The sequence below is a fragment of the Phaenicophaeus curvirostris genome, chromosome 4 (genome assembly GCF_032191515.1).
Source record: "Phaenicophaeus curvirostris isolate KB17595 chromosome 4, BPBGC_Pcur_1.0, whole genome shotgun sequence".
NCBI classification, from domain to species: Eukaryota; Metazoa; Chordata; class Aves; order Cuculiformes; family Cuculidae; genus Phaenicophaeus; species Phaenicophaeus curvirostris.
The window spans coordinates 6,407,321-6,431,023 of NC_091395.1; the positions used below are offsets into that span (position 1 = coordinate 6,407,321).

The window sequence follows — 23,703 nt, forward strand, 5'->3', positions numbered from 1 at the left end:
GTAAATGCTGGTTCCTTGTATTTCTTTTGGTGCTGGGACAGCTTCCTCTGGCAGTGGCACTGTGTACAGTTAATTGTTGCATCAGAACTGACTATCAGGATGACAGAGGTTTTATTAGGGGCCATGGCACCTGGAACAGCAAGGATTTTACTTGGTAGTTGCTAGAATTTTTAAGGGATAGCTATCAAATATAAATTTGTGGACTTCAGTGTGGATCAAGAAGATAAAAAACATGTATGGACACAGACTATTCTTTTTATAGTGCTCTTCTGTTGGCTTTGGTTGTCTTTTAAGCTCTGTTTTAAGTTAGCAAACATTCTTTAAAAAAACCCAAACATACAAACAAATGAAAACAGAGATAAACTTCCTTTTTATTTTCCTTTCTTTCTTCCTTCCTTCCTTTGTGGTTTTTGGAAGCCTGTCAGCCTGCATGTGTCATAGTCCTCACATAGTAAATAACTAACGTAAACTAAAATTATCAGTGAGAAGTGTTGTCGTTTCAATTCCAAACTGCTTGTGCTTGGGTACTGCATTATCCAGCTGTAAATAGGCAATAGTTACCCATGGACCTGTTAGAAAACAAATTCTGCATGTTGTGGAAATGGAACATTACATGCTACGTAGATTCCAAACTTCTGGCATCTACCTGTGACTGATGACAGGACATATAGCTATGGGGGAACATTGCATCCAAACCCAGTGCTGAGAATGAGAGGAGGAGTTGTAAAATAGTAGAATGGTTTGATTTGAGTTTGAGTTGCAAGGGACCTTAAGGATCATCCAGTTCCACCCCCCTGCCGTGGGCAGGGACACCTCCTGCTGGATCAGGTTGCTCCGAGCCCCATCCAGCCTGGCCTTGAACACCTCCAGGGATGGGGCAGCCACAGCTTCCCTGGGCAACCTGGGCCAGTGCCTCACCACTGTCATTGTGAAGAATTTCTTCCCAATGTCTAATTTCAATCTTCCCCCTTCCAATTTAAAACCATTCCCCCTTCCCTATTGCTCCATGCTGTTGTACGAAGTCCCTCCCCAGCTTTCTTGTATCCCCTTCAGGTACTAGAATGCTGTTCTAAGGTCTCCCCATAGCCTTCTCTTCTCCAGGCTGAACAACCCCAACTCACAAACTATTCTATTGATCTTCTTTTCCGAAGTTTGAATCCATGCTGTTAAATTTCCTTGTCATTTGTAAACTTGGAGTGACCTCTGCTGGGAAAAATGCAGCCCAGTGCCATTAACTCCTTGCAGCCCATGGGTATTTTTCCATTTCAAAGAGTAAGCAGAACCATAATTCGGTTGAAGTATTACATGAACTTAATTTAATTTGTTCGTGGTTAAGGAACATCCTTAATTGGATTCTTTTAGTTTCTGATTAAATTCTTGATATGTGCTTTTTTATATTAAATTTTCAACACCTTGTAAAATATTACTGCTTTCACTGGAGTGAAACTTAGAAAAGACCAGCTTTTATGGGGTAATATTTCTCCTCTAGCAGAGCAGGGTTATTCCATATGGCAAATTTTCCAATGTTTTGTCTAGTCTTGTTTGTTGTTCCAAGCAATGGGCTCCTATTGCTTAATTTTAAGAAACTGTGCCATGGGCCAAGATAGCTTGCTGTCCAGGAATGCTCTCCGATGTTCAGCCTAAGTTTTCCTTGTTTAGTTTCATCCCGTTATTTCTATTTACATCCTTGTAGAACACATTCACTCTCCTTCCTTAGTGTTTACACCCTTCAGATATCTCTAGGCTGTTCTCATGTCCCCTACCTCCTCATTCATTTCTGAGCCAAACTATAAATATTTAGCTGTTTTAATCTTTCCTCATAAATAAGTCCTTCCTGCCTTCTGAGAAACTGTGTTGATTTTCTCTGAACTTTCTCCAGTTTCTCAATAACCTTTTGGTAGTGTAAGGCTCAGAATTGAACATATTTTGTACATTTTACAACATAAAACATGATGTAAATGTGTAGTTAAGACTGCTGGTGCACATTTCTAAATAATAAGGATGTTTAATATTCAGGCAATATTGTTCAGTTCTGGAGTTCTCTGCACAGGAAGGACAGGGATCTGTTACAGCAAGTCCAGAGGAGGCCATGAAGATGATTGGAGGGCTGGAGCGTGTCTGCTATGATGATGGGATGAGAGAGTAGGGGTTCTTCAGCCTGAAGGAGAGAAGGCTATGGGGAGACCTTAGAGTAGCTTCCAGTACCTGATGGGGTACAAGAAAGCTAAAGAGGGACTTTTTACAAGGGCATGGAGTGACAGGGCAAGGGGGAATGGCTTTAAGTTGGAAGGGGGAAGATTGAGATTAAACATCGGGAAGAAACTCTTCATGATGAGAATGTTGAGGCACTGGCCCAGGTTGCCCAGGGAAGCTGTGGAAGTCCCATCCCTGGAGGTGTTCCAAGGCCAGGTTGGATGGGGCCTTGACTAGCCCCAATCCAGTGGGAGGTGTCCCTGCCCATGGCAGGGGGGTTGGAACTGGATTATCTTTAGGATGCCTTCCAACCGAAAACATTTTATGATTCACATGCACAGAATCCTTGACAAGCAAAGGGCTTAGTTAGGTGTGTATCTGCGAAAGTCATTAAAACTAGGATAGGTCTGCTGCATACTAAATTTAGTAGACTAACTTTTAGCGTGAACAGCTGCATTTTGACTTGTTTTATCTCAAGCAGAGGCAGTGTTTAGAAGGTAGACTCTGCAATATTCTTGTACGTGATGTCAGTGTTTGTGTACCCCTAGGGTCTTGTTGTTTCTGCTTTAATTAATTGGCCACACAGTCTTTTATTAATTCCTCCCCTCCTCCAATTATAATGGTTTTAATTTAACAACAAAGATAAGCACTGCACTTTTTTTTGCAAAACATAGGAAATGTTAATTATGTAGCAGGGACATGAATGGTATAAACTGTACTGAATGTTAGAAGATGCTTAGCAACAAAGGTTTCCAAATATAGCAATTTATTATAAACTTATCCTTCTATGGCTGCCTGTAGCATTTCAAGAGGGTGAATATAAATATAGCTTGATTTCTTGAAGAAGTGGGTTCAATCATATTGTTTACAGAGAAAGGAAGTATTTGCTTTGTAACTCTCAAAATTTATCTTGAACATCCGTGTTCATTACACATAATTCCAGTGTGCTGATATAAAACACTTGGACTGTGATAAGATAGCATCATGAGGAGAGGAAGAACAAATGTCTTTGTTTAAATAGTGGTCTCTCTTGCAATAACATCTGTTTGGTTCCAGTAAGGATGCTACATTGCAACTACCGAAACTCTGAGACTTCTGTGAAAGAAGCACCAATCACTTGGTTTTGCAGCAAAGTTAAAATCGGACAATTTAAAAAATACAGGGAAAGGTATCATCTTGCTTAGCCTTTAGGACTATAACTGGCTTGAGTTGGCTGTTGCAGAAAGTGTTCTGGAACTAAGAACTTCAGCTGCATAGAATCATAGAATGGCTTGGGTTGGAAGGGACCTCAAAGCCCATCCGGTTACAAACACCTGCTGTGGTCAGGGACACCTCCCACCAGCCTAGGTTGTTCAAAGCCCCATCCAACTCGGCCTGGAACATCTCCAGGGACGGGGCAGCCACCACTTCTGTGGGCAACCCGTGTCAGGGCCTCCCCACCCTTGTCATGAGGTTTTTCTTCCTAATGTCTAATCTCAATCTTCCCCCCACCAATTTAAAGCCATCTTTAACCAGTGTGAATCAGCATTACTCTGCTGAATCAGTGAACCTACTTGCACAAACAGGCCATATCACCTGTTGTCTTATGCTCATAATTTCAATAGTCCTTAGAGAGATCTTATTTTCTGTGGTGGTCATTGGCTCTTTTATTGTCCCTGCAGTCTGAAGAATAATATGGCTAGGATGAAGACCCTTTATGCTGCTTAATAGATAGCTTTGAATATTGATTATAGTTAGATATTATATCTTTAACAGTATAAGTTATTTAGGGGGATTTAAGTTATTTAGCTTTTGCTGGAGCTGAGAAACTTCCTTATGTACCTTTTGTAACTCAAAAAAAGAGATTCTGCAATCTGCTTGCTTTTTTTTTTTTAAAAAAAAAAATGGGCAGTTGAATGTCTGATTCCTCGGTTTTTTGGTTTTTCCTGTAACTGTTGGGTGAATAAATTCCACTGCAACCCAGGAATGTCTCTGTTTAGATCTGGCTTTTTCCCCTAGCTTGTGTGGATTTGGTAGCCTAGCCACCTGCAGGCACGTGAGCGGTTTGGACTGAAGTGATTAACAGCAAGTCTCTGTGTACCCTGACGACCGACCTCTGGCTGGTCTTTCAATTAGACAAACGCTGCATTCAATATGCCACTTCTCAGCCTTGTAATTCAAATTCAAAGTTATCATTTCAGCTCAGTCGCAGTCTTGATGAAACAGCTCAGTGTTAAGGCATCACTAATATCTGTCTTTTCTTTTAGCTGTGGAGTTCTTGGTTCAGCCTGACCCTCTCCCGTCACAATTTGGATGTGTTTTTCTTGGATTATAATCCTAAATGTAGGAATGTGGGCTGAAACATTGCTGAAAGTGTAGGTTTTGACAAAGGCAGTTGATGACCAAGGCAATGGGATTGTTTGTTTTGCAGGGTTTTTTGTTTGTTTTGAAATTAAGTGGTTGCAGTTGCAGATTCGAAAAGGAAAACTCTGCGTGATGTGCTATAATTATTGTATTCCTTTATGGAAGGTGACTGAAAATACCACGTCTATATTGTTGATTTGGTTTGGGTTTTTGTAGCAGAAAGAGAGATTGAAACTGTGTTGTTGCAAATGATCTGCTACTACATTTTCTGACTGAATGCTTGTTTCCAGGGGACATTCAAAATGAGGTGGGAAAAGCCACTTGCCTTTTTATAAAACGATCACACAGAAAATGCAGGTTTTTTTAAAAAATATTAATAGGATTTATAGTCAGATAGTCAATAATAAAAAAGTATTCTGAATGCAGAAATAGCATTATGCTGGGTTTCAAAACACACTGAAAAGTCCAGACATGATATATAAGTAACGCTACCAATTAATTTTTGGACTGGAACAGCTGAGTTTCTGACACTGTGTTCTATCATGCTAATTTATGGTATGACAAAACCAAGAAAATGCAATCTTCATCTTAAGTGTTCATGAGTTTTAAGTTAGTGCTGTGTTCTCTAATTTTCAAGTTGGGTCCTTAATGCAGAAGCTGTTTTTAAAAGAAAAAGCAATTGACCTACTTTGCTGTCTTAACAGGTTATGAACAAATGTGTCTTTGCTTGCATGCACACATAACAAAGCAATGTGGCTTTTTTGGACTTGGACTGTAACAAATATTTTTGGATTGTTTCTTAAGGCACTACCTCAGAATGATGGTTTTTGTGCAGAAGTGGCTACATCTGGATGCTGCTGAGCAGCTTGAAGGAACATGCTTGAGACTGGGTGGGGTGTGTTGTCCTTATTCTTGTTTGCAGGATCTCTTTTCCTCTTTCTTAGTATTTTTTCCCCACAATATCTTGTGTGGCAAAGACAAAGCCAGAATTGGTTTTAGTGTTGCATAGACTTTTAAATGGTTCAACTGCTTTCCTAACATTTCACAATATTGGTGTTATGTTACCTGCATAGGGTTAGATTCTCACCCTTTTGCTTTGGTTTGGTGTCATTCTGATGCGATTGAAAAATTTCCTTATCTTTTTAGTCCCTTCTGTCTTTTTTCCCTTCTGTCTTGGGATGTTCTGAGTGCAGGGATGTTTCCTTAGTGTGACTGTCTTTATAGCCAGGGAGGAAAAAGTCTTGCCCTGTTGCCCTCTCTGAGGTGCATGTTACATTGCTTTTTGTAGTGCTTTTTTCTTATAGAAAATCTTAGGCCTTTTTTTGTTTGTTTTGCAATGAAATTTGACTTTTGTTTCTGTATGGAGAATGTTGCACTTAGTGTGCGTGTAAACTTTTAGGGCATGTGAACTTTTGGTTTCCATCATAACTGATTTTAAGTGTGCTTTTATCTGAAACTGGCTTGCATTTAATTGGATGATGGAGTTGTGGACTTCATATACACAGTTGTGGGTTGAGTACTTAATCTGTTTAAAGCACATCACCCATACAACTTGTCAGTTTTGAAGGGTAAATGGGTGCAGGATGCCAGTGACCTGCTTTGGCACAGCCCTACCTGCACAGGCTGATGGGCTGTGAAATAGCAGTCGGAACATCGTTCCTCAGATTGTAGATCATGAATATTTAGCATTATGTCCTTTTGCTTGAGAACAGTGACATATCAGAATAAGCTTAGGGCAGATAATGCCTCAGGCTGAATTGGCTGAGCCTTATTGGAAATAGGCAGTTCTGTGTGGTGCCTGTTTATTTTTGGGAATCAACACAATGTTGGTAACTCGGCTCTAAGTCACATTGACTGGAGTGGTGTGCTAATCACTATTCTACTTGTCAGGTTTTGCATCACTCAGGGGTTTCAGCTCCCTGGGTGCGAACCTGGATGAGAGCTGTGTGACAGGTTATGTTATTCCTGTATCAGCAGAAGAAATCCTCAGCTACCTGTATAGCATTTTTTTGAATGGATGAATTTTGTTTGATGCAGTTGTGGTTTTGGATTTGAATACTTTCTGAATTTCAGCTTAACACTTTTTTTCTTATTTCTCTTCAAATTTTGTATAATCAGTTGGTTTGCTTTTGTATTTATTCAGTGACCATGGTATGGGAACACCTACAGCTGAAGGTGCAGTGTCATCTCTGACGCAATCAGTATGCTTTTTTTTTTTTTCCTTTTAGGTTTTGTGCTGGGTCTGGTTTCAAATCTAATTTGAACAGCAATGTTAATAAACTCAGCTTTAAATACATTATAGGTGCCATTCTTACCAGACTAAAAACTTGAGTAGTGTAAAGAGAGGGACTGACCATGTTAGATTCATCTTGCTCCGTCTTGCTCTGCTGGCTTTAGAAAGAACTGAACTAACCCATTTGGAGTAGGTGTTCATCTTCAGATTGCTAAGTTGCAAATAGAAAAATGTTTTCCTTACATGATGCTAGTTAATTCAGAGAGTAAAAAAAAAAAAAAAAAGCACAGCTCTGCTTCAGACAAAGTATTTGTGTAGAAATGGTACTGTAGGAGAGGTGTTCAATGTATTCTGACTCCCTCTCAGGCTCCAAGTAAGATTTTATTTTTTTTTTTTGGGGGGGGAGGTGATATGTAATGGCAAACATAGGATCTGAAAGCAGTCCTGTTTCTTTTAATTGATAAAATCATAGAATCATTAAGGTTGAAAAAGACCTCTAAGATGATCCAGTCCAACTGTCAGCCCAACGCCACTCTGCCTATTAAACCATGTCCCAAACTGGCATGTCTAGACATTGTTTGAATGCCTCCAGGGATGGAGACTCCAACACTTCCCTGCCCAACCTGTTCCATTGCTTCACCACTCTTTCAGTAGAAGATCATAAAAGATCTGGTGAAATGTAACTTGATTTATATGTCTGTGTTAGTTCTGCAGGAGTAAAACCAGTTAGCAGTAGGCATTTGTATGTAGAATGAACAGCTGCTATTGGGGATGGAGCCTAAATATTTCCAGGCAGTTTTTGTATGTCTCCTCCTGACTTTTAACTTTTCACTTTATTCTGACTGGACAATGTTCCCGATTATGATTAGCCACTGACTGCTGTCTCTTGTCTTTCTGCCTTTGCTTTTTTGATAGCGTGGCTGTCCTTGTTTTTCTTCAAACACCTGTATGACTAATGTTAGCTTTGGTACATTTATGTATGAGAGCAAGCTAGAAACAGGCAGTCTGGTATTCCTTACTTCCCTCCGTTGTCATTGTCTTAGAAAAAATGATGTGTGCATACCTGATCTGTGAATAAACTGTTTCCTGAATGAAAGAAGTTCTGAGAATACAGTTCCTCCTTCCTTCCTTTCCCTCCCCTGTCGTAACTCTCAGTAACTTCTAGTCAGCTCCACAGACGTGTTTCAGCAAATGCCAGAGCTCTTCATGAAGGACCATAAATCGCATACATAATCCCTACAGTAGATTAGTGCTCAAGTTAGTTGAGTGAATTTGCAATGTTATGGTTACAAGGGATTTAAGGGCGTTATCCTTCCTGTGCAAACAGTATATGAAAGTTCTTCAGGGATTTTCCCTTATAGCGTTTGCAGCTAAAGATGGATTGCAGAATATGGTTTCAAGAGCAAAAGTAAAGGTTCTGCTTCCTGAATGTTTTTTCTAAATAGGCATGCATTTTATGTACAGATTAAATAAGAAAGAAGTAAGATAAACATAGGAGTCTGGTCCCTGGTGGTTGTTTTTCTTTATCATTCCTTGGTGAATTTCCTTTGTGTTTTATCCCATACTTGCGTACATTGGGAGCAAAACAAAATTAACCAAATGAAACAAAATTCCCCAAACAAAACATACCAAAACCTGCTCACACTGTAGAAGTTTCTTATGGTGTGAATGGAAGAACCCATCTGAATTTTTCAGCTGTTGTGAATGATGGTTACCGCCCCCAGGTCAGAGGAAAGGTTGTCAGTGGTCCACAGATACCGGGTGCTTGCCAGATGCTCCTGTTCTGTTGTTTTATCTGAGAAGTAAAGGGAAAAGAACCTTTGCCAAGACACATCCCTCCTGTCCCTCATGTTACTGCGTAGCGCTGCCTTGCTGTGTTTGGTAGGAGAGCTGGTTTGCTGGATCTGCAGGGTGGAAGATTGACTGAACTTAAAGGAGCCTAATGGAAAGGTGGGGAGGGGCTCTTTATCAGGGAGGCAGGAATAGGATGAGGGATAATGGTTTTAAACTGAAAGAAGGGAGATTTTGATTAGACATTAGGAAATAAAACTACATAATGAGAGTGGTGAGGCACTGGCCCAGGTTGCCCAGGGAAGCTGTAGCTGCCCAATCCCCGGAGATGTTCAAGGCCAAGATGAATGGGACTTTGAACAGCCTGATCCAGTGTGAGGTGTCCCTGCCTATGGCAGGGGATTGGAATCACATGATTTTTAAAATTCCTTCCAACCCAAACCATTCTGTGAACAGGTTTATGGGACATGTGTTTATGGGACATTTTCCATAGAGCAATGGTCCTGCCCAGGTGATGACATGGATTCTGTCTGCTAGGCAAGTAGGCTTTATCTGTGTTACTTTATATTTATGCATAACTGCAAACAACACACGTTCTCTATTTTTTCTTGGATTTGATCATCCAATATCCTGATATAATGAAGTGCTGCAAACTTCCTTTGGTTACGAGGCTGTGATACGTTCAGGAATACGTGTGATTTGTAGTATATGATACTTGAAACTCTATAAAAGATTTCCTAGTGTAATTTTGGGATTGTTGTCGTGAAAGAGGAAGCCACGCTGACTAAAAATTGTCAAGTATAAAGCAGAAGAGCTCCTTATCTCAAAAATGTTAAACACTAGAATAGCTTTTGTGTCCATTGCCTTTGAAGGCAGGTATGTGCCTCCTACGGTTTCTAAAGTTCAAAATGGGTTTTAAGTTATATGAAATGCTTTTTCTATGCATAAAACTGTTAAATTTTGGAGTGCGGTATTTAAAGATCTAGAAGCAGAGGAAAATACCCCATCCAGTGCCATTAGGAAGCTGAAATTTTTCCATACACTGGTGAGTATTTCACTTCCAGCTGTGCAGGAGAGTATCATGTTGGATATGAGCTGTCACAGGAAGAAATGATATGAGTCTTCTGGGTTTGGCCATAATGATTTCAGAGGGAAATGCTGGATTAGCAGGAAAAGAAGAAACATTTCCTTGTGTAAGCAATCTTACAAGAAGATTACAGTTTCTTTGAAGCTAGTTGCAAATTCTGGTATTAGGATTCTGGTGGAGTAGGTCCAGACAAGATGGATTTGCAGAAGAAATAGCTGATGGGCAGTGAAAAATATGTGATGAACGATTTTGTTTTGTTCAGTTAATTTCCTCAAGTGTTATGTATATTCTTTTTGAAACCTGAAGTATATATGTTTGTTGGTTTGAGCAAATGCTTTCTATTATTTACGGTAGTGTATAATTATACACGGAATCTGCAAATATAGTAGTGTCATAGAATCTGTTTTTAGGCTCAGACGTTTGTGATTATGATCTAATGTGCCAAGTGCCAACACATCGCCAGGCTGTGAGCAAGAAAATCTTGCAGGGAAACAATGTGCTTGACCTCATGCACAGCCTGGTACCACACAAGGATCATCTGTACCAGGACAGGGCGTTCTGCTGTTTTTTCCCCCTCTGTCCACTTGGTTTCCTCTGTTCTAGACAGACAGGATGAGTTGGTGAGGTAGAGCACACGGTTGCTGGCCTGGAACAAATTGTTTATTTTCCATTGTTTGTAATCATGCGTGAGTTACTATGCTTGATTATTTTTTCCCTTTTTTTTTTTTTTAAGCTGGGATTTTCCACTTATACTCTGCTGAGAATCAGTGCTGTTCAGTCTTGCAGAGGCTACCTTCTGAGTTAAGTTTCCACACTGCATTTTACAGTCCTGTCAGTGCTACCAGTCGTGCATCCCTTCACTGGAAAAATAGGTACCCTGTGCCTGTGCAAGCAGTCCCAGCAACCATACGGCGGGCTGTCTGCGCCTGCGTTCTCTTCCCCTCAGACAGGACTCGTGTTGGAGTAAAACAGAGTAGTTGCCTACTTCTGAGCCTCGTCAGTCACTGCCAAAAGGCTCTTGTTTTTCATTAGTCCTTAGTATTGAAGTAGCATATGAACAGGAGCGAGCAAACCTGGAATGAATGCAGTGCTCAGAGTCAGTGTGCAGCAGTGACACACTCAACCCAAAACACTGCCATGTGAAAGATGCCCAGCAGCTATGCTGAGAGGCTTTATGTTTTCTGAGGTACAACGTCGGAATTTTCTGTTTAGCTGTGTCATATCTTATGCAGTGATAAAATTGGGTTTGCTCTAGTATTTTACTTCCTTTGCCTCTATGTTGCTTCTAGCAGCGTGTTTTGTACCCTACCCTGCATTGCTTACATTAAATAAATCTTTCAGTGTCTGGAGACATGGATGTGTTTTTCTGCCTCTGGCAAGGTACTGGCTGTATCCTTCTCCTGTTAATAAGACTCCCCCCCGCCCCCTCTTGTTTGAGGTCAATCTGAAGTGCAGGAAAGAATGATTGTGATAACAGGAGGAAACAGGAAGAATCATGCTTTCTTTTTCAATCTGTTTTTTATTATTGTTTTAATGTAAAACATTGTTTCAATTAAATGCTGACCTGTGCAGTGGCGTGTGTGTGCACATGCTGAAATGAATTCAGGCTTTGTTTGGAAAGCTGTGACCTCTTTATTCCTGTGCTGGATCCGGGCTGTTGCATTTAAAACCTGCTGCTGAGGACTGAAATTTCAGTTGTACTCCTAGTACTATTGGCAGTAAAGATCCTTAAGAGCAGATGAGGATCCTTAGGCATTTTTTTGCTGTTCGCTTTCAATTTTTGAAATAAACTTGTTTGGTTTTGAGAATTCCTCATCTTACGAAAAGAAAAGATAACCATGACGTGATTAAAGTACATCAAATTGGCACTTGGCTAAACCGGTACCTGATGGAGCAGATATGTATAAAGATGAGGAGCAGATATCTTAATTGGTTGCTTGCTTTCTCTATGACTTAATTTCATACCATATTGTTTATTCTTTCGTTGTTTTGGGTTTTTTTTAAGTGAGATTGCTGTGTGAATTGACTTCACCAAAAATAAGATGTAGGGCTCAACTCCCATACTTGCTCCCACTCAACAGTGTTTGCTGTATTGACACTAGAATAAGGTGTTGAGTTTACTTGCTTCAATGTAAGTTTTAAATCGTGAGAGAATCAATCTCCGCTGTCTTGCTTAAATGTTTATTTTGTTCAAAATGAACTCTTGCAGAGGAAGGAAGTAGGGGGGAATAACATGAAAAGTGTCTGGGTTGCTAAAATGAATCCGCTGTATTTTAAATTTGCCCTCTGGTGACCAGATTTTCATTTTTCTCCTTGGCCTCATGGAATGTTTTTATTTATATGTCTTATTAGTTCTGGATGTTCTGTGCAAGGGGAAACCTGAATTACAAACTTCTTTTTTTTTTTTTCATTATTATACTAAGAGGCTGGGTATTGAATGCAGGTGCTGTAATTGGCAGTTTATGGAGAGACACCAGCTGTACTGCTTCACAAGGGAGATATTACATCTCTTCACACGTTGTATATATTGTAGGAAATGCAGAATTCCTGTCATTGTCCAAAACTTTGCATGTCCGCATCTACCAGTGCCTCTGTAGAAAGAAGACAACAATCTGCTGAAAGTTAGAGCCATGTCTATTTTCAGAAACGGCTTCTCTTTATTGTCCTTTCATGTAGCGCTAATTGATGTTTTGTTTGGTTAAATATAGAAAAGATTTAACACATGTTTGTCTTTTTATGGTCATGCAAGGCAATCTGCTGTTGTACTAACTGCTTCTTTTATTTTGTAGTGCATGACAACAGATATTAGGTCTTTGCATGTGTCTAGATGTGTGTTTGGCTGTATAGGAGATTATACTTATCACTTAACATTATACTAAATGACATATTTAACAGTTTTGGTTCACAGAATAGGGCTGGAAATAGAAATAATGTAACTTCCTGTCCCTGGAGGTGTTCAAGGCTGGCTGGCTGGATGAGGCTTTGAGCAACCTGATGCAGGGGGAGGTGTTCCTGCCCACGGCAGGGGGTCTGGAACTGGATGAGCTTTAAGACCCCTTCCAGTCCAACCCATTCTATGATTCTAACTCTGAATTATATTAGACCTTAGAAGGTGTGATTATGCAATGAGAAGACCAGGATGCTTCTGGGCATCTTACACAACAGGGGCCAAGGTTGCTTTTTCTGGGAGGTGCCTGGAAGCTGTAGATGGTACTGCTCGGCCCTGCCCAATATATTGATATGTGAGTGGGTGGGACTTGTGTGGCTTTTGAAAGGTGGAATCATGGGGAAAGCTAGGAGTAGGTACTGGGATTTACAGGTATTGTATGGGAGTGATTTGGCCAAACAGAGGAGGGGATAAAAGCTATGCCTGTATTTGGAAAGTGTGATCAATGAAGGGAACAAAGAGCTGTTGAGTGTTGCTGGGAACGTTTATTGCATATGAAGAAAAATATAGGTATCTGGCGTCTTACTAGACAGCAGAATAGAGTTCCAATCTCATCAGTTTGTTTTGAAGAGCAGCTTGGAAGACACAGCCCTGATCACAGACGAATGGACTAAGCTGCAAATGAGTTATGTGAGCTGATTTAACATTTGCCTTAAATATTTGTTATCCCTCTCCCTCTCTAATTTAGGAATGTGTTTGGATTGGTGTATGGACATGTTGAGATTTTACCCTGCTAACTTCATCTCTCGGAAAAGAGAAGCAAGGCTCTTTCTGTCTCTTGGAACACATTTAGTTTATATTCTGTCTGTGGTCATTAAATCCCCTTTTTCTTTCTCTCTCATCAGAAGTGTCTTGCATGTTCTTTGACCTAGTTAAGGCCTGACGTTTAGACATTTTGAACATCATTTCCTTTCCAATGCTGCTGTGTGTTTGTGTATTGTACACTTTGTGAGAACCAGGAGGAAGTCTACATATTTCCATGTGTTTTTTTTTTGTTTTAATAGGTTTGTACGCATTGCGCAGAGCACTGGGGAAAAGACCTAACCTATTAGACAACGAAGTGGCTGGGTCAGTGACGATTGCTTTCAATGACTTCCTGCAGGGGATGAATGATGTCAGGCCCAGTGCCATGAGGGAGGTGGCAGTTGATGTGCCAAAAGTAAGTTATTTTTCACAATATGTTAGCAACATTGTTTGAGCCACGTTAGCTGCAGTTAGGCATTCAAATGCCCTACCAATAGAGATTTTTTTTGGGAAGTGGAAGCAAGTCACCAATAGAAGTTGTGCATCATCTTTTTGTTTGCATGTTTGTTTAGTTATAATTTTGAAGACCCATTGACACAAGCTTAAGTTCCTAATACTTTAGGAAGAGTTAGTAATGCAGGGGTGTATCTCCCAATTTGTAGTTTTATATGCCGAGTGGGTTAATGGAGTAAAAAGCTTGAGATATCTGCTCAAAGCAGATCCTGAATATCAGTGAAAACTGGAGGATTTGTTTATCAGATACAAACTCACGTAGAAACCAACTATTAGCATTTGTAACCAAAGTGAATTGAAACAAACCTGTGAAGAGATTGATTACTGTGTTTTTATGTAAAGCAGTTGACTAATTCTGTATGAGGTCTGACATGAAAAACCCTCAAAATTGTCTGTAACTCTTCACTTAACAAATTAAGAAAATCGGTTGCTGTTGCATCAAAGTAGTTCCCTTCTGAGCTGACACACAGCTGCATACAATGCTACCAAAGTTCAAAGCAATTCTACAGATCATCTTCTGAAAGACTGTTGAGGATTTCTGTTGGTTTTGCTTTCACATCTTCTACTGACAAAAAATGTCTTTGTTGAGCACTGGCTTGATCTTTGGGATCTCTTCACTGTAAACTCAATTCAATAATTGAAAAGTTTTCATCATAAATTTTTTCAGTTTCGCAAGAAACTTGATGTTAACTTGCTGTTCATTCTTGCATGCTGGCATTTTCTGACTGAAGGTGAAGAAACATCTCTATTTGAACACACATCCATTCATACTGAGTGGAGCAACTGAGTTGAGTCTTGTCTCACTATGACAGGTTAGAATGTGTTCTATAACCATCTCTCTCTCCCCTCCCACTCTTGGTTCCTGAGCTTTAGGGTTAGTCTTAGTTTTTTTTGTTACCTCATACACTTCGTACTGCCGTGACCCCAGTGCCTTCAGTGATGTTATGTGGTTTTACTTGAGGACACAGTTAGATACTGGAGGTGGGTCATCACTGCCAAACAGTTACCCGTTAGGGGCTGTCATTACCTGCACAGTTCTCTTGGCAGTGCCTTGTTCATCTATAACCTGCTCGCTGCCCTCTCAGTTTATGTATTATAGTTGTTTCGTAGCAAAACCAGCATAAGTTGGGCTGGGGAACTGGTTGGACTTAAGAAGACTCTGACCTGGCTTAAAAAGACTGATCTGGCAAAAGAAAATGTATTTCATCTTACTAAATGTTGACTCTGCGAGCTGTTGTGCTGGTGTTTCTTAGCAGCTCTGTGGGCCCTAGAAGAAAACATTTATTGCAGGAAGATGAGTCATCTGGGAACTAGTTTGCACAACTGTATACCCTTATTCCCGAACTATAAGAATGGGAAATAAAAATTGTGAACAGGATGCTGCACGCAGCCACTTTGGATGTCACACTTGGCTTGTTAAGAGTCCACACTGTGAAGTGAAGTGCTGGGTGGAAATGCCTGGGCTGGTCCCAGACAGCTTTTTCTGGAAATGGTGTAAAGATAACAATATCCGCAAGGTCTAATTAGTTCTACTGAGAACCGTTTACCAATTCTCTTGTTGCTTATTTTGCTACTGGCTCTTGGGCCGATGTCATTATCACCGTGCTGTGCCATTTGGAGCTAGTTGGAGTGCTGCTAAACAGCACAATAAAGACAGATAGAAGCGAGGTCTGGAGCCACTGCAGGATGTCTGTCCTGAATCCAGGTCAGCCTGCTACTAAGGCTCATGTTGTCTACTAAACCATCCTGCCAGTGTCCTCCTTGATAGCTGCTTATTTTTATTTGCTAAGCAACCAGCTGAATCACTGAAATGCTACTGAAATTCATTCCTTTATTGAAGGGACAATATAGTGCAGATTCCTTTTGTGCTGACAGGACCTGTTTTTACAAAATCGTATCTATTCTTTGAAGATGTAGGATAAATTTCAGGCCATCTCCTTTGTGCCTATGTTGAGTTTAAAGTGGAATCTAAAGTACCAACAGATTTTGTGTCCTCCCACATCAGCTGCCAAAGGAGCTGCCAGAATTCACCATTATTTTGGGCTGCAGAACAACCTACCTACCAAAGTGAAGGTACCTGTGCATGTTTAGGAGCAGTCTGAATATCTGGAAATACCGACACAGCTGTGCATGGAAGTCACAGTGGTGTAAATCCAGCATAGAATTTTGTGAAGTTATCCTGTATTGATTAATCTCCACATATGCTCTGTCTGTAAGAATAGGCTCTTCTTCCCCTTGCCCTAGAAGCTATCCAGCTAGACAGTTAATTGTGTGGGTAAATTCATTAGAAAATAAGGGGTTACATTCCTTCCTGTTGTGAAGTCTGACCTTAACACTGTTTGTAATATAAAAAAATCCTCGGAAAAATAACTTCAAACACCAAATAAATGATCAGCTGTGAGATTTTTTCCAAAGAGAAGAGAGACAACTGACTATGTGTGAGCATGGCCCCAAGGCTAGTCTTTAGAACCGTCTCTACTGTGACAGAATGTCACGCTTCATTGCATGTGTTGCAAGACCTTTGCTTTGGGTTCATGTGCAGGTACAAGAATGTGTACTCCAGAATGTGAGTTAATTGCCTTCGGGAAGTTACTGAGGATTTATGTGCATAAACAAGCCACCCAGCTCTCCCAAGCTTGTATGAATCTAAAAGCATTATTGGTTTTGAGTGTTTTGTTGGTGGACTGTTTCTTTTTCTCCTCCTACTTATGTCTATCCCTTTGGGATGAGTGAGGGAAAAATACTCTGCTTAGGGCTTGACAAGAACATAAAGGTAGTGTTATTAGTTCTAGGTACATTTTGTTGTTTTCTTGGCAATACTTCTCTGCTGTGATGGTTTTGCCAGGATTCCAGAAGTTGTAGTGGATGATTCCACTTGCCGACCACGTCCTTATTTTGATGCAGCTTTGGTTTTGGTTTTTTTGGGGGCTTCACCCGAGTCCAGTCACTGCATGGAACGCTCTCTGTGTAGAATCTGTTTTTCGTCACATGTCACGGCGTGATTAAGAAATGGATGGCTTTTGTGCAGAAAAAGCACAGCGCAGACTTCATAATGACAGTTATTTTGATTTTTATTCAGATTGTGTGACACCTGTTAGAGCTTTTTTGATCTTCCAGTTTGATGCATAAGTCAACCATCTGCTCAGTGGGCAACATCTATTTCTTCTGCAGCCTCTTGTTCTTTTGTGTGGGTCTGATTCAATACTGGCCCTCGGTTGGTTGTTGTCTATCACAGAAGGACATCTGCAACCCAACACATCCTCAAGGCTCTTGTTTCCGTTATGAAATTTTTGGAACCAAGGTTGAGGTGTACATTCATTTATGGTCCTGTGGCCAAGCGCTTTGTTGGTATTGTTAGCAGTTTCTGTTGCTTTACATCCTCTTTTGAATACACGCAACAAAATCACTCGAGTTTGCTTTTTTCCATCTTTGAGAGTGCAATATAGAAAGAGAATAAACAGTGGAAAAAAAACCTATTAGCGTAAATAAGCAGAGTGACTTTCATGCTTTAAAATGGTAACTACATAAACACAGTTGAATAAAAGTTTAATCCAAAATAAGCATCACAGTTTACAATGACAAACCTAACCATTCTTTTTGCACTGACCTAACAGTGATATTCTGCTCGTCTTTCAAGTGTAGCTGGCTTTCCAGAGCTGAAGGGTGATTTATGTCTAGTAAATTTTTGAAGTGTGTTTTAAGGCTGAAGATCATTTGATTTAGGTGTGTCTTGGTGTGTTTAATATTTGAAGTGGATGGGAATGGATGGTGACAGGACAAAGAACAGGCTGGGGGATTTGGGGAAAAGTCTCAGGCTTGTTGACAGCAACGTGGGGAGAAGTGTAGCAGGTTTTGGATCCCTCTGCTGTTCTGAGCAGGATGTCTTCGTTCTGTCCTGATGTATGTCTGACAAGCTTGTCTTGTGTCTTCAGCTGAGCAAATCTAACTGCAGATGGGTCTGCGTTGTATTTTTCTGTGTGATTTTTCTGTTCTGTAGATCCTTGTATGTTTGGAGGACTGTTTGTTTCTAAGCTTCTAGTCAACTCTTCAGTGCTCAAGTCATATGTGGGAGTAACAGTGTTGGCAAGTGGAGGAAACCCCCAAACTTCTAACACTCAATCCTGTTTGACTTAGTGGGATTATCCAGCTGGGATCACGACCTTGCTTTGCGGATGTAAATAAAACCAGCTTGAGCTCGTACACCCCTTTCCTTCAGGGAAGACATCAAAGTAATTTACAGAATCTGCATCAGCATTACATTATAAACCAAGAGAACAGAGTTTTGACTTTGCTAATGATCACGCAAAGCGTTGCTGCCTGTATGGTCATGCTGTCATTTTTATTGTTATTTTCCTGTATCTTGTTATTGACTTTTGAAGTAGACACAAAATGTTTTGTCTGCATCCACCAGCATAAAGCAAGTTTAAGCTTAATCCTGTTTACTTTGTGTGACTTCATTAGTAATAATTGCTTCTTACAAAAGCTTTTTTTGACGTGACTCGTTAAAAACAACTTTATGAAATAACTGATATGCATTCTACAAAGCCTTTTTATTTTGCTTTCTTTCCAAAATAATTTTGCTCTGTTGTCCAAATTCAGCAAAATTTTCTGCTTTGCAGGTATCTTGGTCAGACATAGGAGGACTAGAAGATGTCAAGCTGAAATTGAAGCAGGCGGTTGAATGGCCTCTCAAACATCCCGACTCCTTCATTCGAATGGGAATTCAGCCTCCCAAAGGTGTGCTGCTTTACGGACCTCCCGGGTGCTCGAAAACAATGATAGCAAAAGCTTTGGCTCATGAAAGTGGCCTCAACTTCTTGGCAGTGAAGGTAGGCCCTTTAGTCTGACATTTCCTTAACTCCTGCAAAACTATTGATGGTTTACTGGTTTCTGGTGCTAGAATCCAGTGGCTCTTTGTGTTTCTTATCACTATATGTGCTACACCTTGTAAATATGAAGTAAGGATTGGATTTTCTTATGAAAAAGACAAGTGCTTTCTTGTGTGCTTTTTAAAAACACATGATTTATTTCATCACAGCACAGAGAATATGTTGGATGGGTGGGTGAGCTGTGCAGTGGCATCTTAATTATTGGCGTTATTTGAAAACTTTTGAAGAAAAAGAACAAGCAAAATATTCTTAAAGCAATATAAATGAAATACAACTCTGGATAGTGGGTAGGTCTTTTTACCATAATTATTACTTGCTTGCACGGAAATACTGTAGTCTCATCTCCTACATTCCTTTTCATTCCTCAGAAAAGTAACTTCCTTTATCTTATCTGTACTGAAACATGAACTGTTTTTCTTGGTCTATTTACCCTTTTTTCAGGGGAAATTGTTCTACTTCATCAGTTTTTACAAAGTTTGCAAAATCAGTTATATCTGGAGTACTTTTGGAATAGTGTGGTATTCTCTCAGTATTAAGTAACACTTGAAGTATTGAAAATCTTTGGATTCCATTGCCTATGAATCAGTTTAATTGATTACTGCGGGTTGCATGGAAAATGCATGAATGGAAGTTATTTAATAATAATACTGAGCTTCTACACACAGAAAGGGAAAATACAGATTTCAGAGTGATTCCACATGGAGTAGTCCTGCAGCTGTGTCAGAATGTTAATGAAGTGCAAGAAAAAACATTTGTTTAAGTATTTTAAGTATCATCTCCTCAGCAGTAAGATCACGTACTCTTGTCTGTTGACCATGTCTTTACTCACAAAGCCTTCAGTGTTGTTAGTTTCTACAGGGCTTCCTCCTCTGCCTGCCCTTTCAGACGCAATGTAACTGTAGCTCTGGATCCTGTCCTCGCTGGGAGCAGAGGCAGTTGCGCTGACCTTGAAGCCAAGCAGCCCTTCATTCCCTGTGCTTCCCCTTGTTGCAGACAGGCTTCTGGGTCACGGTCACATCAACAAGAGCAGCCTTGGAAACCTCAGCCCTTAAGAAACACTACCTTTTACTACCCCTTCTATTAAGACAAAGTAGTTCTTTGTGCTCCAAAGTTACTGGTAAACAAGGTAACCTTTCCTCCTCTGCTACTTAAAGGAGAACTTTCCTCTTTGTCTCACCCAAAGCACTGATACCTGAGAGGGTGAAAAACCAAACCAACCCATTAAAAATGAACATTGTCACTATTCCATCTTCATCAGTCATAGCTATGCAAGACGTCTTTTAGTGATGCAGTTAATTGTCCAAAAGTAAAAGGTGGCTCATACTTGATGTAAGGAATCTGTAGGTGCACTGATAGGAAATGCTTTTGTACAGTAATGCGGTATTTTCACAGTGGAGTTCTGGTGGTGCAACCCCCGCTTCCCACCCCCTGTCATTGACAAGTTCCAGCAGAAGTGACTGGCTTAGGGAAATTGCCTTTTATTCCCTGTTGGTTTAAATCCCTTGGCCTGGAACTGACTGAATATTCAATATACAGATGTTTCAAGAAGCACATCTCTGGAGCATGTCCAGCCTTGGATATGTTGACTCCAGGAAGGGAACGTAGCCCACTTTCTTTAACTTCACGTTTGCTTCCTGGACAGAAAAGGCAACATCCATCACATATTAAATGTGTTAAACATCATTGTCCATAGCACTTCTTAAAGCACAACAGTCATGAATTTATTTCCACTGCATATGTTCCTGCAATAAATCTAAAGTAGGTGAACATGTGGGGTTTGATAGTTTTTTTTGTTGTTTTTTTTTTTTTTTTTAGAGAGGCAATTTTTCTGTTCTTGCTTATAGTCCTATTAATTTTCCTATTCTCTACATTATGTCTCAAATATCTGTCCCTGGAACCAATATGAGGCTTTTTGAAATGGAAGCATGTTTCTTGATAATTTACTTCTCAGACTTGCATTTTCCTTCCAGCCTCTCCTGCCCCAAATAAGTAATTCTGATGAAAAGTGTCTGCTGTGCAGCCTGCAGGATACGTGTACTCTTAGAGAATAGTTCAGGTGGCTCAGGTTCTTGGGTCCATGTCCAGAACAGACTGCGGACAGGAGGTGGTGAGAGCAGACTGGATGCAGCCTCTTCCCTGTGTCTGAAACATGAGAGGAAACAGAGTACATTACATGCAGTGCTTGCTTGGTCCAGTGATTTTTGGAAGATAGACCTCTTATGTCTGCACGCTACATTTAAGATACATGAGCACAGTAAGTCCAACTCTCTTAAGCCTTGCTGAATGTACTCTACTCATTCGAGCTGGCTGACCTGCTCGGGTACAACAGGTATCACTCCTGCCCCAGCCTGGCTCCAAGCTGTTTGCACTGTTTGTCCAGATGTGCTTGTGCAATGTCTGTGTGGTTTAGACAGCTGGCTCTGTTAAATGAGGTCCTTCAGCTAGGTTATATATAACATGTTAAAATGTGACATTTCCTTGTGTTTTGGGTGCGACTGGTTGTCATAATGCTGAATGAGGCATGGTCAAAACGGCGCAGCCTCCAGCATGTGTCTGACTTGTCTCTAACAAGGTTTGCAAAGTCTAGATGTAACTTCTGGGCACAGGAGGAGAAGGAAATAAGGTGATAACAGATGTTTGATGTTGCACCCTGCTCTCTCCTGAAATCTATTGTGAAGCTTGAATGGTTATTGTTACAATGCATGTGGCCCCTTTGTATACATGCTCTTTGATACTTGGCCAGAACTTTTTATAGCTGTATCTTCATAAAGATGGGTGACCTTTAGCCTTTCCAGAGAAAAGCAGTTGGTTGATTTCTTTGTTTTACAAAGCGATCTTGCATATAATTCCTGAAGGGAATTGTTTATTTTCATTCCTTTGCACAAATACTGGCTGAGTGGAGGGTAGATTGAGAGCAGCCCTGAAGAGAAGGACTTGGGGGTACTGGTGGATGAGAAGCTTGATGTGAGCTGGCAACGTCTGCTTGCAGCCCAGAAGGCAAAACAAGTTCTCAACTGCTTTCAATTGCATGGCTCTTCCTGCTCCCTCCTGCCACCCCAGTTTCTAGGCCTGTTACAGCATTGAGGCTTTTCAGGGTTTTAGTGGTCATCTTGATTATTGAATCCTCCCAAACCTCTGTTACAAAAAGACATCTGGATTGTGCTCACCTTCTTGGAGAGTTTTTCAGTGTTTTGTGGTCATGGATACAGGCAACTATAGGACTGTGTGAGGGAATGAATTAGGATAATATTTTCCTTCTTCAGGACTGAACTTCAGTCTTGACTTATCAATAGCTTTTGCTCTGGTTGAATTCTTATTTCAGTCAGCTTTCTGTGCACTATAGTAGTTCTTTGCGCTCCTTTTGTGCTCAACCACAAGCTTCTAATTTTCTTTTGAAATGGATTTTATGCATTTCTTTTGCTAATAGGAAAATAATATTGTATACAGGTATTGGACCAATCAGTATTAATCGGATGGGAGATATAATTTTCAGCTGTGGCCAGGCTGATGACACCTTTCTGTTCTATACAACTGTCTCTCTGACATTTTTGCTTTAGATGTCACCTAGCTTTCTGAAATTGAACGTGAGAAAGCAAAATCTTCTGTCGCTGTGTTATTTTTGTGGGCTTTTTGTCCCCTTCTTTTGACTGTTTATGGTAGGTATCTTTCTGTACTGTTTTGACAGTTCTGCACTTAGGGTCAGCTTTGCCTGGCTGTTCTTTTGAGATGTGTGTTAGTTAAACTATAAAGACTTTATGGTGATATTATAAGAATATTTTTTTGAGGAGACTATCATATCGTGCTCTGTGGTGTAGATAATTGTATCTGCATGTCTTGCAGCCTACTTCATATACCATGGAATCATTGAAGTTGAAAAGTAGCTCCTAAGATGATCCAGTCCAACTGTCAGCCCAATGCCACTGTGCCTACTAAACCATGTCCCAGAGTGCTACATCTACGTGTTTATAAACACCAGTAGGGAAGGAGACTCCACCACTTCCCCGGGCAGCCTGTGCCAATGCCTTGCCACTCATTCCGTAAAGAAATTCTTCCTGATATCCAATCTAAGCCTCCCCTGGCACAACTTGAGGCCATTTCCTCTGCTCTTATCCCTTCTTACTTGGGAGAAGAGACCCAACACCCACCTCTCTACAACCTCCTTTGATGCAGTTGTAACGCACCATGAAGTCTCCCCTCACCCTCCTCTTCTCCAGGCTGAACAATGCCAGTTTTCTCAGCCATTCCTCATAAGACTTGTGCTTCAGACCCTTCACCAGCTTTGTTGTCCTCCTCTGGACACACTCTGGCAACTCTGTCCTTCTTGTATGACTGCCCTTTTTGAATTTTTTGTTATTTTATTTTCAGGAAATCCTGTGTTATTGTGTTGTGCTAAGACTCTAATGAATAATACTTCATGTATTTTCTGTTGCTTTTCTGGGAAGCAACTCGCAGAGAATCTGTGGGTTTGTTGGGTTTTTTTTCCCTCTCATTATTATGATATAGAAGTAGTAAACTTTGCTACCACATAAGAAAACCCTTGTGCTTTTTTGTTTTTAACCTATTTCAAATTGAACACTGAGGTTTGCTCTTATGTTGTCAGGCTGGCAGGTGCCATCGTGGTCCCTAACCTGATAAACTCCATCACCCAGTTGCAGCGTGCTCCTTAGTCCATAACCATGTCCATAAGTGGTACCTCTGCATGCTTTTTAAACGCCTCCAGGGGTGAAGACTTCTACTTACTCAGACTGCTGAAACCCAAGGGGTAGTTTCTGCTAATTTCATGAGACTTTTGCTCAGGGTTATATCAACAGAGGACTCCCAAATTTTGTTTTCTGTCCAACAAGCAGATTACCTGAGTTTAAAAAATAAATAACAAGAAAAAATATCTAACTTCTATGTGCTTGTAATGGGTTTGGAGGCACCATTTTTCTTCTTGCTGCTTAGTGCTTTTTAATATTTATTT

The 23,703-nt window shown here is 40.4% G+C and overlaps 1 protein-coding gene across 2 annotated transcripts in view; it reads left to right on the forward strand.

Annotated features, from left to right (window-relative positions):
• Nucleotides 1-23,703, forward strand: part of AFG2A (AFG2 AAA ATPase homolog A) — a 225,466-nt gene that overhangs the window by 12,257 nt on the left and 189,506 nt on the right. For both annotated transcript variants that reach the window (XM_069855182.1, XM_069855181.1), the window contains exons 10-11: nt 13,599-13,753; nt 18,471-18,680. In XM_069855182.1, the coding sequence (XP_069711283.1) occupies nt 13,599-13,753; nt 18,471-18,680 (365 nt within the window). The remainder of the gene's footprint in view (nt 1-13,598; nt 13,754-18,470; nt 18,681-23,703) is intronic.